This window comes from Ips typographus, linkage group LG5 (genome assembly GCF_016097725.1).
Source record: "Ips typographus isolate SLU linkage group LG5, UJ_Ityp_2.0, whole genome shotgun sequence".
Classification (NCBI taxonomy): domain Eukaryota; kingdom Metazoa; phylum Arthropoda; class Insecta; order Coleoptera; family Curculionidae; genus Ips; species Ips typographus.
In genome coordinates this window covers 395,989-410,963 of record NC_138426.1, presented here as the reverse complement: position 1 = coordinate 410,963, position 14,975 = coordinate 395,989, and the positions used below count along the sequence as shown (strand labels likewise).

The 14,975-nt window shown below is 34.3% G+C and overlaps 1 protein-coding gene across 1 annotated transcript; it reads left to right on the top strand.

The window, feature by feature from the left end:
• On the top strand, positions 1-12,363 carry LOC145729996 (mitochondrial potassium channel ATP-binding subunit-like). Its single transcript, XM_081981011.1, has 13 exons — positions 1-199; positions 259-577; positions 631-789; positions 845-990; positions 3,904-4,120; positions 5,680-5,864; positions 5,925-6,102; positions 6,166-6,285; positions 6,342-6,445; positions 6,498-6,672; positions 11,146-11,324; positions 11,998-12,145; positions 12,201-12,363. Exons 1-13 carry the CDS (start codon positions 150-152, stop codon positions 12,291-12,293), a joined length of 2,073 nt encoding a protein of 690 aa, XP_081837137.1. The 5' UTR covers positions 1-149; the 3' UTR covers positions 12,294-12,363.
• The last annotated feature ends 2,612 nt before the right edge of the window (positions 12,364-14,975 follow it).

Here is a 14,975-nt window from a genome sequence, read left to right as displayed (position 1 = left end):
AAAATATTTCACCTGACAGTTGACATTAACCTCACTTTTGTTTTAAATTCCTAAATATTATTCAAATTTTATTTTGAATTAATTTATCAATAATGAACTTAATTACCGTACAGCTTTGTCCTTAATAAATTTAAATTATTTCTTACATAATGCTGTGGAATTTAGCAACACCCTTTCGGTGCATCAACCGTTCTTTTAGGTAAGAACCCCAGACTATCAAGAGCCACAAATTGTTGTTACAAAACTGGTTAATACAAGTTTCAGGAAGTTAGCTCAAAATTCGTATAATTTGTTGCATAAAGAATGTCATGGAGCTGTTAAGAAAGAGATGGGAAGACTTCAAACTGGGCATACTAGTGGCCGAGCAAATTTGGGGCTTTTGCCAAAACTAGGAGTCTTTGTAACTGGATGTGGTGTAGCTAAACTGTATATTAATGCTAACACAAGTTACTGTGATGCTAGCAGGTCGCGATTAGCTGGATATAAAGCAAGCAATACTAAAGCTATTAACTTTGATTTCAAGCTTTTTTGGCAGTATTTAAAACCGCACTTATGGAGGCTGATTGCAGCTATGTTGGTAAGTTTAACTCGTAATAATGTTTGATTTAGACTAGTTTTAGTGTATTTTAGGGTGCATTTGCTGTAGCATTACTGAATATACAAATACCACAAGTGATGGGTGGTGTAATAAATGTTTTAGCAAGACTTGCTACTGAACATGATAGTAAACTGTTCATATCTGAAATTAAAGAACCAGCACTCAAATTAATATTGATGTATATTGCTCAGGTAGCTAAGTTTTACTTGCTTTCTGCTTGACTTGTGTCTAAATATTTTTTTGCAGAGTTTTTTCACATTTTTCTACATTTCTACTCTATCAAACTTGGGAGAAAAAATTGCTTATCAAATGAAATCAGATCTGTTTAAGTCAATTTTGAGACAGGACATTGCTTTCTTTGATGGACAAAGGACTGGCGAAGTAATAACAAGGTAACTATTATTTTTAATATGTTTTTCTTTCTACTTAATCATCAACAAGATTCTAGATAATTATTTGTTTTATTAATATTGTCTGGTTGATTAATGATGTTTTCATTGCAAACAAGACTTATTACACTGTCAGTATGTTCTTAAAAAATTGATGATTTAATTAAGTAGGTATAATGCCTGGTTTGTATTCATTTAAAATTGATTGCATAAGATTTATCATTTTGTGACTTGTAACATCGTTTATATTCAACCTAAGAATGTACTATAGAAACACATGGTTTCTGTGTACTCCTTGTAACTATGTTTTTGACACTTGACAAAACAGTTGTTTGCCTAAGAATCCTTAAGCTGTTAAATGAAATATAACTATCAATTTTGCCATAAAAACTGACAGTAATTGATGCAAAAATGGACCAAAATGACTTTGTACACAATTTTTCAAAGGGGATTTTAATCTTTTCAACACAACTGCAGATTGTTGTAAGTCATGTTTAGAAGATTTAAATATTTCAGAGTTTGGGTTTTGGCGAGGGGTAAACTAATGGTAACACTAATTCCTTGTAATGCCCATTAATTCCTAATAACTTGCAATAACTAACCTAACCTGACAATAGCCACTAATTTTCTGATTACCACAACTGGAGAAACTAAAAAAACCTTTTTTTAATTAAAAAATAACGAAAAAATAAGAAAATATGCGTGCAACGATTTTACCGGAAGTAGTTATCAACTTCTGCTTAGTTTAAATGGGACACACTTTTCTTTATCCGTTTCTGGGAAATTTACCGTTCTATGTGAAATTTAATATTTTCAGTCTCCATAAGAATAATTTTAATTTATGCATATCAGGGAAGGTTTTTTTCTTGGTTTTTGTGTTTTGTCGTGTTGTACAAGGTTTGTTCTTCTCTGTGGGTGAAGAAAAACGATAAAATATATTATACAGGATGGTCAAAAAATAGCTCAAAGGCGTCAGTTCTAAAAAGGACGTTTCTCAAATTAAACACTCCTTTTGTCTGATTATTTGTTCAAAATTAAGGTAAGTTTGTATTAGGTTTACTTATTTAAATAAATTATTCTTTAAATTGATATATTGAACCACCCTGTAACTGTCAAACTAATCGAGTTATTGAAGGTTAAATTAGTAGCTGTCAAAACTGTCAAACTACTCCTTTATTCGCAACACTTTGTATAGACTTTTATCTGTCGATGGATAGAAAATATAATGGGCTTTCCAAAAATATGACCGTTTGTGTTGGTAGGGTGCGTCGTTTGGCCTCCAGAGGGCTCCAAAGCTAACTAAACGTTTTTCTTGACTGTAACCACTCTAACTTCTTTGAGGGATTTTTTTTTAATCGGTCAGGTACGGGCCTGATATTTGGCACAAACCTAGCCCAGCGAGTGTCAAATTTAGAGCCGTGGCAAAACTGTAGAAATAAAATTATTAAAGTCGATTTTCGCTTGCAGTAAGTGGCCAAGATATCGCAAAACCCATTGGAATAGTGGTGGTGTTTCAGGCAAATTTGACCTTTACGAAAATTGTCATTTGCAAAATCGGTTTTTCAAGAAATTTCTATGTGTTACATCGTAGTAGACCTAGAGCTAATGTAACTGTGTTTTCTTAATTTTCCAGGGTCAAATTAACCCTAACCAGTCAAAAAGTGTTTCTGGGACACCCTGTCTGTAAACCGTAAATAACACGCGTATTTGTAACACCTTGTATATACTTTTATATGTCGATGCACAGCCAATGAAATGAGCTTTATATTGACGTAGAAAAGTCGGTTGGTTAGCTGCACCGTTTAGCCACTAGAGGGCGTCAACTTTGACCATTTTTTTTTGTGTATCTTTTTGTTTAATATTCAAAAACCCGCTTAATTGCACTATTTTTGCTAGAGTTTTATACGTCAATGGAATGACCTTTCTAACAATTTCCCAACATGGATTGATAGGTTAGACGGTTTGCCCGCTAGAGAGCGTCAAAGTTGACTATTTTTTCATGACATTGTATTCCAACGGAATTTATTGAAATTACCAAATTTTATTTATGTTTAAATTTGAATGGTAGATGTATAGAAAAAAATATTTTATAATATAATTTAGCAGTTCCCAATTCTATTAATAGTTTTCAAAATATCAATGTATCTCCAGTAATGCCCATTAATTCCTAAAGTTTGATTGTACATACCATAATGCTCCAGCGGTTTACCCCTCGGGTTTTGGTTCAAATTCGCTTGAAAAAAGCTTTAAATGGGTTTTGCCATAAATACTGATAATAGTTTGTTGCAAAAATGGACCAAAATGACATGTTGATTGTTACTAAACAAATTAAGAAACTACGCAATTATTCAAAGAGGAGTTTTATCTTCTTGACAGATCTGCAGCTTGTTGTAAGTCAATAGACCTTAGAAGGTTTAAACATTTTATTTCCTGCAAGTTTCAAAAAAAAAATAGTGATTTAGGGAGTTGTTTAGATTCTTTATTTAAGAATAACGCCTATTTTAGAAGCAGTACGTTTTTCTAACGTAAAAACTTTGATCAATTTGAAATTGAGTAGTAAAAAGTTAAAAGTCAGAAAATTTATGGTCAGTTCGCGAACAGTATTGAGGCAGATTGTGAAATTTTAAAATATCAAAAATACGACAAAAACAAGTACAAAGCATTTTAAGCCCTTAAATACCTTTGGTTCGTAAAGCTGTTTTTACTGACAGCTTTGACTTAAAAGTTTGGTGTAAAATAAAATCACATTGGACTCCAAGAAATGCAAGAATTTATATAATAATTTGAAACTTATGGTGTAAAACCTGCTAAACTTTTTTCTTCATCTTGAATTAGTTTGAACTGTTAAGAAAACTTGTAGCATATAAGAAAACAATTGAGTATATTATTTGTTAAGCAAATCATATTCTGATTTAGATTGACTGCAGATATTCAGGATTTTAAAAGTAGCTTCAAACAAACCATATCAGGTGGCTTAAGGGCTGCCACTCAAATAATCGGATGTTCCGTAACACTTTTCTTAATATCTCCATACATGACGGTTGTCTCTCTACTGTGTATACCATCAGTGATTGGAGTGGGAACATTATTTGGGTCACTTTTACGGTTGACGTCACGAAAGGCTCAAGCGCAAGTAAGTTTATATCCAGTTGTCTTTGTTACAATGTTAATTTTCGTAAAAACTACTATAAGGGCTACAAAATAAAAGTAAAAGAATATTTTCTTAAAAATCTAGGTTTTTTTTCATCAATTAGGCAACACGTGAAATGAAGATTTTAATTTTAATTTGGAGGTGTTTTACTCAAATTTTGGGATCTAATTAAGGTGACTATTTTGTCCGTATTTTTTTGGTACTGTGAGGTTGTATCAAAAACGTAAAACAATGCAATCACATCGCACATAAATCTGTTTTTATTATGATTTGCATTTTATTGTACTTACTGTACTTTGTAAAAAAGGTGCAATTGAGAAAGAGATCATTCAAAGTGTATCAAGTGGATAGTTTTTGGGAATTTTTAGAGGAAAAGGTCTCATCGCTTTACTAATTAATAATAAAAGTCAAATTGCGAAAAATAAGCACAAAAAAGGTTTTGGAAAAAAACTCTACAATTTGATATTTGGAGGCATTTTGAGACACTACATGATGTTTAAATAATTTTTGGGTAGAAAACATGAATTTGCAGTAGAATCGACCATTCCAAAATAACGATTTTGACATGCTGTGTTACATCAAACATAGCAGATATATCCATCAAAGTTACGTATTCTGAAATGATCTATTGAGAAAATACTACAATAATTAATTCATTTTGTTAAGTTCCAGAAAAATGCCAAAACTGTAAATGTAATTTTCACAAGTTTTAAAAATATTGTTACGATTTTCCCGTGGGTTCACACAAAGTCAATTTAACTCAACAATTAATAAATTTATTTACACTTCAAAACACTCCGTACAATAATTAACTCAGCTATTAAAAACACTACTACAATTCCACAACTATTTCACTATTTAAACTTTACCGCGTTCTCAAATTCACTACACTACTACCCTCTACTCCTCGTCGACGCCACTTCTTTTATATTCACAAACTACGTTCTAGAATGACCGCGAAACGTTTCGCGATTTGCTTCGAATCTTCCAGGTGCGGCGCTTCCTAACTGTGGCCTACTTTAATACGCGCCCGGCCAGATATTACGGCGCATCGGTTTCATCGAGTATCGAGCATAGTAGGCCCAAACCGTAACAATATCTATCGGAAAAACAGCGAGAATCATTGTAAATCGATACTCTCAACAGACAGGAAAACAATTTCATCAAAAGTGACATGTATCAGTTGGCCGGACGGGATTTCACTTAATTAGACATTTGGCACAAAATTTCTGTCAAGGTTTCTAATATGCTAGTCATGTAATGACGTCAAATCTGTTCCGCGAACTAGCGAATGTAACGAAGATTTTGAATGGGGCCGCCTACCAAAAACATTTTTTTTCCTCTAATTAGAAGTACTCAGAAAAATATTTGACACGTATTTTTTGTTTTTTACCAACACAACATTTTACTGCAAAAAAAAATGTTAGTTAATTTCCGGAAAATTAAATTTATGGAAATTTTCCCAGAAAATTCTCTATCAACTATAGTTTCTGAGATAGCGATGCTAATGCATCGAATTTGTAACACCCTGTATACTCCAGGTGGAGAAAACAACAGCTGTAGCAGATGAAGCGATCAGCAATATTCGTACAGTACGTGCGTTCGCCATGGAAGATCCCGAACTCGAAATGTTTGTTAAAGAAGCGGAAAAGTCGATGATTTTAAACGAGGCACTTGGTTTTGGGATTGGAGTATTTCAGGCAGGGACCAATATGTTTATAAACGGGTAAGTCAATTATAGTTCTACTCTCCCTAGAGTAGGATTATTACATTGATGAGGTTCTAGTACAGTTTTAATGACCTTATACATGGGCGGTTACTTGCTGTCAACTAATCAACTGTCAGCTGGTGAAGTAATGTCTTTTCTAATGGCCGCTCAAACTATTCAGAGGTCTTTAGCTCAGGTTTCTCTATTGTTTGGGAGCGTTATTAAGGGAATTGCTGCTGGTAATCGTGTATTTGAGGTATTTTAATTTCTGTCAAACTGTAGAAGGCGTTATTTCTCTTATATCAACCTGTTTTAACAGTATATTAAAATGGAACCCGCCATGAAATTAAGGGGAGGACAGGTCATACCAGATGAATCGCTTAAGGGAGAAATTCAATTTAAAAATGTCACTTTTGCATATCCTACCAGAAAGAAGCAGGTCGTTCATTTATAAATTGCCGTAATTTATGATAATAAAGAAAAACATGTTTTCAGGTTATTTTAGAAGATTTTAATTTAGTGATTCCTGCAGGAAAAACTGTGGCAATTGTGGGTGCTTCTGGAAATGGAAAATCTACTATTGTCGGTCTCCTTGAAAGGTACCGAATAGTAAAACTGTCTTAGAGTGAAAACCGAAAATCGTATTTATAGATTTTACGATGTCGATCAGGGCTCAGTTTCTATTGATGGTAACGATATTCGCATTTTGGATCCATCTTGGTTACGTAATAGAGCTTTAGGGCTAATTAGCCAGGAGCCTATTCTGTTTGGGACCACAATTTTGGAAAATATCCGATATGGAAAACCGGAAGCTACAGATGATGAGGTAGGTAGACAGGTAAAGTAAATTAGTAAACATTAAGGAGGAAAAATGCATTATTGTGTAAATTAATCAAATAATATCAACAACATTGACACAAATTATTTGCAAAAGTTGCAAAGACAAGCTGAACAACTTTTAGTTAAATAAACTATCTAAATTTACCATTGATGAAGTGATAAAAAAAAGCTATATTACCACAGTTGAGATATGAATTTTAAAATTGAAAAATTACCACTGACAACAACAACAGAAACAGAATAAAGAAAGAAAAATTACTGAACCACAGTAATTGAACAGTAACCGAATAAGAATCTAATTTTACCAGGTTCTAACAGGACATGTGCTGGACTTTCGTTCGTACGCGTTATTTGTACGTTTAAGCATAGACTAAATGATAAGTACAGACAACCAGCGCAATGTAATTAAAGTGGCACCCAAAAGGGAAGCTGTTTACGCTTCAAGGGCTTTCTAATGTATTTTGGTCGCTTCAGTTGTACAGGGTGCTGCATTTTCGATGGTTTTACGGGGTACAGAGAAAACGGTAATAGATAGAAAAAAAGTAGCATACGTGTTCCGATCTCATTTTCTGAGCTGAGGTGACTGGCGAAGAGTGGGCTGAGCAAACTTCTTTTGTTTCAAAGATACGGGGGGCTTTTGAAAATTGGTCATTTTGGAACCTCCTCTGTATTTCAGTTGCTCTTAAAGTTATCAAAAAAGGGAAAACGCTTTCTGGTAGAAGTTTTGACGTAGAATCCAATGGCGTAGTCAGTTTTTTTCTATTACGTTTAGTTTCTGACATATGACACTAAGTTATATTTTTTTAAATGGAACACCCTATATATTTTTAGTTCATTTAATTCTGTTGATTTTTACTTTTTCAACGGTGTATTAAAACATATAAGTTTGTAAATGTTCATCTTGGTAATTAGAAAAAAAGCGTTTCCTTAACAAAAAAGTGCTAAATAATATGTATAAAAATACCCACAGTCGAAACAAGATTTGGCTATGTTCATATTAACATGTTACATGTCGTTTATAAACAGTTTTTTCAAGTTCTACCTTAAAAATAGTAGAAAATAGAAATGGCCACTTTTCTTATTAAAGTGACGGTAGAACTGTTTGTAACTTAGATTTTTTAATAAGATTTATTAAAAATATTTAATTTTCTGATGTGTTAGTTTATATGATTTCCTATTTTGTTTGGTATTTTAGATATTGGCCTTTTTTTAGCTTAGCAAAGGCCTTTTTTTAAAATAACAGGATTAACCTCTACAAACTTATATGTTGTAATACACCGTTGAAAAGGTAAAAATCAACAGAATTAAATGACGTAAAAATATATAGGATGTTCCATTTAAAAAAATGTAACTTACTGTCATATGTCAGAAACTAAACGGAATAGAAAAAAACTGACTACGCCATTGGATTTTACATGAAAACTTCTACCGGGAACCGTTCTTCCTTTTTTGATAACTTTAATAGCAAATGAAATACAGAAGAGGTTCAAAAATTACCAATTTTCGAAAACCCCCCGTATCTTTGAATTTGAACTATTTTGAAAACTAAACAAGATAAGATAGTTGTTGTGCAACATCTGGTGACATCTGTACTCAACTCTATGAGTTAGAAAGTACAGATGGCGTTCCCAAATCTAGGAACAGCCTCATTAATGCCTCATCATTCGGTAAACACCGATCTGATTGGTTAAAAATGGTGAGGTTTTGTTTTTTGTTTATCAATCCCAATCCTCTGACCGGTTTTGCCGTATTACGGCTCATCAGAAAGGAACCGTAATACGGCGAAACCGGTCAGAGGATTGGGATTGATAAACAAAACCTCACCATTTTTAAACAAGATAAGAATTTCTGGATAAAGATTCTATTTATTTTAAGAGTCACAGGACTCTTTTTTAACGTCAAAACAGAATCCTGAAGATCACGTGACCGTTTTTTAGTTTTAAACTGAGACACTAATCGCCCAGTACTTTCAGTTCAGAATAACTTTATTCTAAGGATAATATCTATGGAAACCGCGAAATCAGACGCTGCTATTGGCCAATTCCGTCATTTCAATAGAAATTATCCTAAGAATAAATTTATTCGGAGGCGAAAGTACCGGCCCTTCATCGCGTATCTATTTGTAAGATTAAAATGTCATTTTTAACGTCACGTGACAGTTTTTATGTTTAGACTATTTTTTTTTTCAAATTGTGTGACTTTTTTAACGACAAAACAGATCCTGAAGGTCCCGCGACTCTTTTAAGATTAATAATGCAATTTATAATGTCACATGACAGTTTTAAATGTTTGAAGGATCACGTAATCGTTTTTCAGTTTAAACTGATATTTTTAAAGACACGTGACCCTCTTTACCGTGCAAATGGCCACATGACAATTTTCAATTATTTTAACGTCATGCTCTATGGAGCGTGCAAATCTTTTTTTGACGTCACGATGACGTAATTTGACAATTGGCCAAATTATGGTTTTGCCAAATTACGTCATCGTGACGTCAAAAACGCTCTGCTCGCTCCATGGAGCTTGAAAACAAATGCGGCTAAAATGTGCAAATGGTCACGTGACGATTTTCAAAAATTAAATATATTTTTAAGTCACGTGACTCTTTTTTAATGTCAAACCGAAATCTTGAAGGTCACATGACTGTAAATAACGAAATAATATTTAAAGGGTCACGTGACCGTTTTACAGTTTGAACTGAGATTTTTTAAATTACGTGACTACTTTTAATGTGCAAATGGTCACGTGACGACTTTCAATACTCAAATTTAATTTTTTTTAGTCCACGTGACTATTTTTTAACTTCAAAACGGATCCTAACGGTCACGTGACTCTTTTAAGATTAAACTTGGATTTTATAATGTCACATGACAGTTTTGAATGTCAAAAACTTATTTAAAGGATCACATGCTCGTTTTTTAGTTTAAACTGATATTTTCATTTTCAATTAAAAACGTGTTCACATCAAACCGGAATCTTAAAGGTAACGTGACTGTTTTAGATGTGAAAAATATTATTTGAAGAGTCACGTGACTCTTTTTACAGTTCATAAAGTCGCATGGCGATTTTCAATACTAAAAACTTTATTTTTAAAGTTTAAAGTAGAGTCCATTGTCTCGCAGTGGAGGTGTAAGAATACACATACAACATTTATTTTTAAAGGTCACGTGACTCTTTTAATGTCAAAACGGAACCCTGAAGATCACGTGACTGTAAATGACAAAATATTATTTGATGGGTCACGTAACTATTTTCAATAATTAAATTTAATTTTAACGATCACGTGACCGTTTTTTTAGTTTTAAACTCTAAACCTCGTGCAATCTCGTGAATTCATAATGTATTAAGTATAAAATAACCCCCCTTGATGAATATTAAAAATAAACTAATAACAAATAACTAAACTAAAAATACAACAAAGTGAAACACAATAATTAAAGAAAACACTCACAAAATCTGTTATTTTAGAAACAAAACAAAAAATGTGATTTGTCAACTAGACAACGCCGCATTAAAACTGCAGTTTTTCGTGCCAACAGTCAAAAGATCGGAATTGCTGCGTCTGACTTTAAAATTACGCGAATATGCGTTTAGTGGTGCCATCTCACGCTGCTTACTTAAGGGCATCGGTAAAGCTAAACGTTTTATGGGAGATTCAATGCATTTTATGACAATCTTTTAACCCAAATTAAAAAAAAAACTAGGTTAGATATTGCTGTTTTTTAAACGGCGTATGAAAGAAGACACTTGCTAGAATGTGCGAAAGTTATATTATATAATTTTAATAGTACGTCAATTAAAATATTTAGAAGCATTTTAACAAAATGCTATAATTACCATAATTTTCAAGTCACTATTTTTTCTACCTGCAAAACTTTTTTGGTGACAAAAATAACTTTCGCACATGTCCCAAACCTTTAGCTATTTAATTAAAAAAAATCACGCAAATAAGTTAAAAATTAAAGTCGTAATTTGGGTTAAAAGATAGGACTAAAAAATTGCTCGAATTACGGAGCGAAAATCTTGCATCTTTGTTCCATATCACTCTAGGAGCCTCGTCGCTTAAACAGTAATGTCTGCGTTAACACTGCCGTAGTTTTATCGACAGAAACAAAGAACGAACTGTTTTTTATATATTTTTCTACACGTAGGCCAAGCATCGCGATCGAAAAACGTAAAGTCTTTACCGATCCCCTTAAAATAATTTTCAGCTCCATGGCCGCATTCGTTTTCAGGCTCCATGGAGCGAGCAGAGCTTTTTAGACGTCACAATGACGTAGTTTGACAATTGGTCAATTATGGTTTTGCCAAATTGCGTCATCGTGACGTCAAAAAAGCTCTGCTCGCTCTATGGAGCTTGAAAACGAATGCGGCTTTTGTCTATACTTATCATTTAGTCTATGGTAGTAGGTAATGTATGTATGTACACAATAACCTTGTAAATGGACCAATATCCCAGGTTAAGAAAGCGGCAAAATTAGCCAACGCCGACGATTTTATATCTGGATTTCCTAAAGGCTATCACACAATGGTAGGCGAACGCGGGGCTACACTATCTGGAGGACAAAAACAACGAATTGCCATCGCTAGAGCTTTACTGAAAGATCCTAAAATTTTACTTCTTGATGAAGCAACTAGGTAAATGGATTTCTCATATACAGGGTGTCCGGAAAATATTGGTTTTTTACTAAATTACGTAAAAACCTGCTAATCGATTTTAATGAATTTTAGTATGTAGACTAATACTATAAAATGACGTTTTCTAGTAGTATAGTCACCGGCTGTAAATAAGTGGAAGTGTTATAAAAGTGATATAATACGTCAACATTTCTCCTCATTTTTTATATGAACGGCGTTATGACAACCCAGATATTTTTGTCGAGTGACCGGAAGTATTTTGAAGCTATTTTACCTCTTTAATATTTCCCGGTGGATGAGCTGTTTCGCCAGAAAAAAAAAATTTACAATTACCTGCATACATCAAAGTAGGTATAATAAAGTTGAAATTATTTATTGTAAGAAACTAAGTAAACCAAAAACATTACTTAAGCAAATGTGTAAAATTAAAAAAAAAACTAAAATCGTTAATTAAAATCGATTAGCAGGTTTTCACGTAATTTAGTAAAAAACCAATATTTTTACAAATTTTTGACGCCCTCTACCGGCTAAACGTGACAATTTTGGATATAACTAAGTCGACTTAGATCGACATATTTTGACGTCAGGAGTCTGTCGTCAAACGTTGTACACGTATTTTCCGGACACCCTGTATGTTTTTTTTTTTTTCATTAAATTGTTATGACTGTGTTAGTGCGTTGGACGCTGAGTCAGAACAAATAGTACAGACGGCGTTGGATAATGCTAGAAGAGGTCGAACAGTGATTGTGATTGCCCATAGATTGTCTACTGTACGAAACGCTGACGTCATTTTGGTGTTAAATGAAGGAAAAATTGTTGAGGTAGTATTTTTCAAATCCCATTTCCGTCAGTATGGTGGTGTTTGTTTCATTTTAGATGGGGACTCACGAACAGCTACAAAAAATGAAGGGTTATTATTGGGCGTTGACTTATCAGCAGCAACAACGTTCACATCCTGAAGCGGCTTAAATCTAATACCTTGTTTTTTAAAGTTAAAAGGGGATTAAGATTGTTGGAAATATATATTGTGCGTTACAGATTTTAGGCATTTTTATTTATAGAAAAAATACACTGTATTTCGGCTTGTTTGGACTTGTATTAGGGTCTTCAAATTTTCAAATCTACCGCCAACGTTTCGACACTATATCGGTGTCATCCTCAGGGCTAAAAAAAAAAGATATAAAATTCTTAGAACGTTCTTAGCCGTTAGGGATATCAAACCACTATAATTCACATAAAACACAAATATAAAAACACAGACATTGCCCACATCTAACGGTGTTCAAATATAGCTATTAATGTAACGGGATTATTATAATAATAATAATAATAAAGCTGTTTATTTCCAACAGGCCGACGCCCACTTACAGGAAATTGAAAGATAGTATACGAACTCAAACTTAAATAATTAATAACTAAATACTAAAAATTAAAAAAAAGACGAACAAGAATGAAGTTTCACAATACAATCACAAAAGGGTAGGGGGAGGTAGGTGCAAAGGATATGTGCTTGTGGACAGCAGGATTTAGGGGGGAAAGCCGGAGAACGAGCGAAACCTATGCAACAAGGACGAGAGACTGTCGCAAAAAATATTAAGTCAGCCGCTACACAGTTATAGCTGTAACAAGCTTTGTGTATAGGGTCTTGGGATAGAGGATGTTGTACCTCGCAAATGCCAATGAAAAAGTTGGTTGATGCCTGACCGCCGCACGCGGAATATTAAACAAAACCCGCTCTAACAAGTATGGGCAGTCTATTTTAGAGTTGGTAAGTTTATAGAGAAACGAGAGTGACTGCAATTCCCAACGTACAGCCAGATGAAGTTCTGAAAACCTAAGAAGAATACGGTTATGCTCCAAACCCCTTTCTATGTATACATTATCCTCTCTAAACATCAAGTATTTTAGGAATCTTCTTTGCACCGACTCAAGAGTTTGAATGTGGGAGTTGTATATAGGGGACCACACTATTGAACCGTAATCCAATTTTGATCTTACATAGGAGTTATACAGCACTTTGATAGTATCCTGGTTAGCAAAATGTTTGCAGTTTCTCAAAACAAAGCCCAGAGTTTTAGAGGCGCTGGCAGCCAGTTGTTGGATGTGAGGAATAAAAGAGAATTTGGCATGGAAAACCACTCCCAGGTTCTTTATAGTGGAAAGTCTGTCAAGGGTGGATTCGCACAATGTATAATTAAATTGTACGAGGGTTTTATTTCGTGAGTAAAAGACTGCGTTACTTTTCGAGATGTTGATGAGGTTTAGCCGGCTAGCCAGGCACCACTGACTGAGAACGGATATGCTGTCCTGCAAGAGGGTGTAATCGGCCGAAGTTTCGATGCGATTAAATATTTTTATGTCGTCAGCATACGCCAGTGTACTGCAGTTGAGTGTTGAAATTAGATCGTTTATAAAAAGGTTAAAAAGTAAAGGGCTCAGATTAGAACCCTGAGGTACCGCGAGGTACGTTATTATGCGATTTATAATAGTTGTGGACATTGCTATGTCCGAGACGGTGTTAAATCGCTAATAATCGAGTTACATTCAAAGCTTTATCGTATCATTGGCAACTGCGATACGAAAACAAAATCAACAAAATTGTATGTAATTAATTTTTTGTTGTCCGCATTAAAATCATGCAAAATTTAGATATTCCTAATAATATATTGGCTGCAGCCAACAGTATAAGGTTGAACTTGCTTCCGGAAAAATCTTAAGTCCAGTATGAGAAAGAATATGAACAGTTTTGTGTGTGGCGAATCCAAGTACAAGTTCGAGGTGCAGAAGAAACGGTGTTGCTAGCATATTTGTCAAAACTCGCTGCAGAATATTCTGCTTCGTCCTTATGGCCAAAATATTTCATGTTACGAGCGACCTTAGAATGGGCCTATCCCACATATCATAAATTTTTGTTTTAATGACTGGAATCGAAAGAATAAGATCAAAAAACTAATTTTTCATATTCTTGAAGAAAAAATTATGATCGTAAATGTTCCTACATTAGTTTGAATTTGTCCATTAAATTTAAAAGATTGTTTTGGCGCGCATGGAGTTACATCTAACTTCATTAGACCTATATGGAAAGGAGTGCGCAGCCAGCGCTGCTCTCAGACTCAATGCAGTCTCACGATGGCCTAAAGTAAACTACGGCCACTCCAAGATTCTGAAAGAATTTAATCTCACCTTAATAAACACAGACTACACGAAACCCACCCCGATGTTCGACCGCAATTTCACAGTGGACATTCCGTCCAGAGAAAAATGGACGGCGAACCTAGTTAAGCCAAATGGGACGCTTTTTTATACAGATGGCTCAAAACTAGAGGGGAGAGTAGGAAGTGGAGTCTTCTCAGAGTCCCCACCTCTCAATCTATCATTTCGATTGCCGGAATACTGTAGTGTTTTCCAGGCAGAAATGGTAGCTATAAATGAAGCAGCCAAATGGGTACTTCAAAGTGGACTTGAGCCTGATGAAATATCTATTCTAAGTGACAGCCAAGCTGTCATCAAGTCTCTAAACTCGGTCTACCTGACCTCAAAGGCGGCTATACAATGCCGTGAAGCCTTAAATGAGCTGGCGACTAAAGTAAGAGTCAATGTCGTATGGGTACCCGGACACAGGGACATAACAGGCAACTGCATGGCGGACGA

Bases quoted from the DNA above. Each gene is read 5' to 3' on its own strand.
- LOC145729996 (XM_081981011.1), top strand. From the start codon at position 150: ATGCTGTGGAATTTAGCAACACCCTTTCGGTGCATCAACCGTTCTTTT. The intron at 991-3,903 runs GTAACTATTATT...ATTCTGATTTAG, and splicing joins ACTGGCGAAGTAATAACAAG to ATTGACTGCAGATATTCAGG. The intron at 6,286-6,341 runs GTCGTTCATTTA...ACATGTTTTCAG, and splicing joins ATCCTACCAGAAAGAAGCAG to GTTATTTTAGAAGATTTTAA.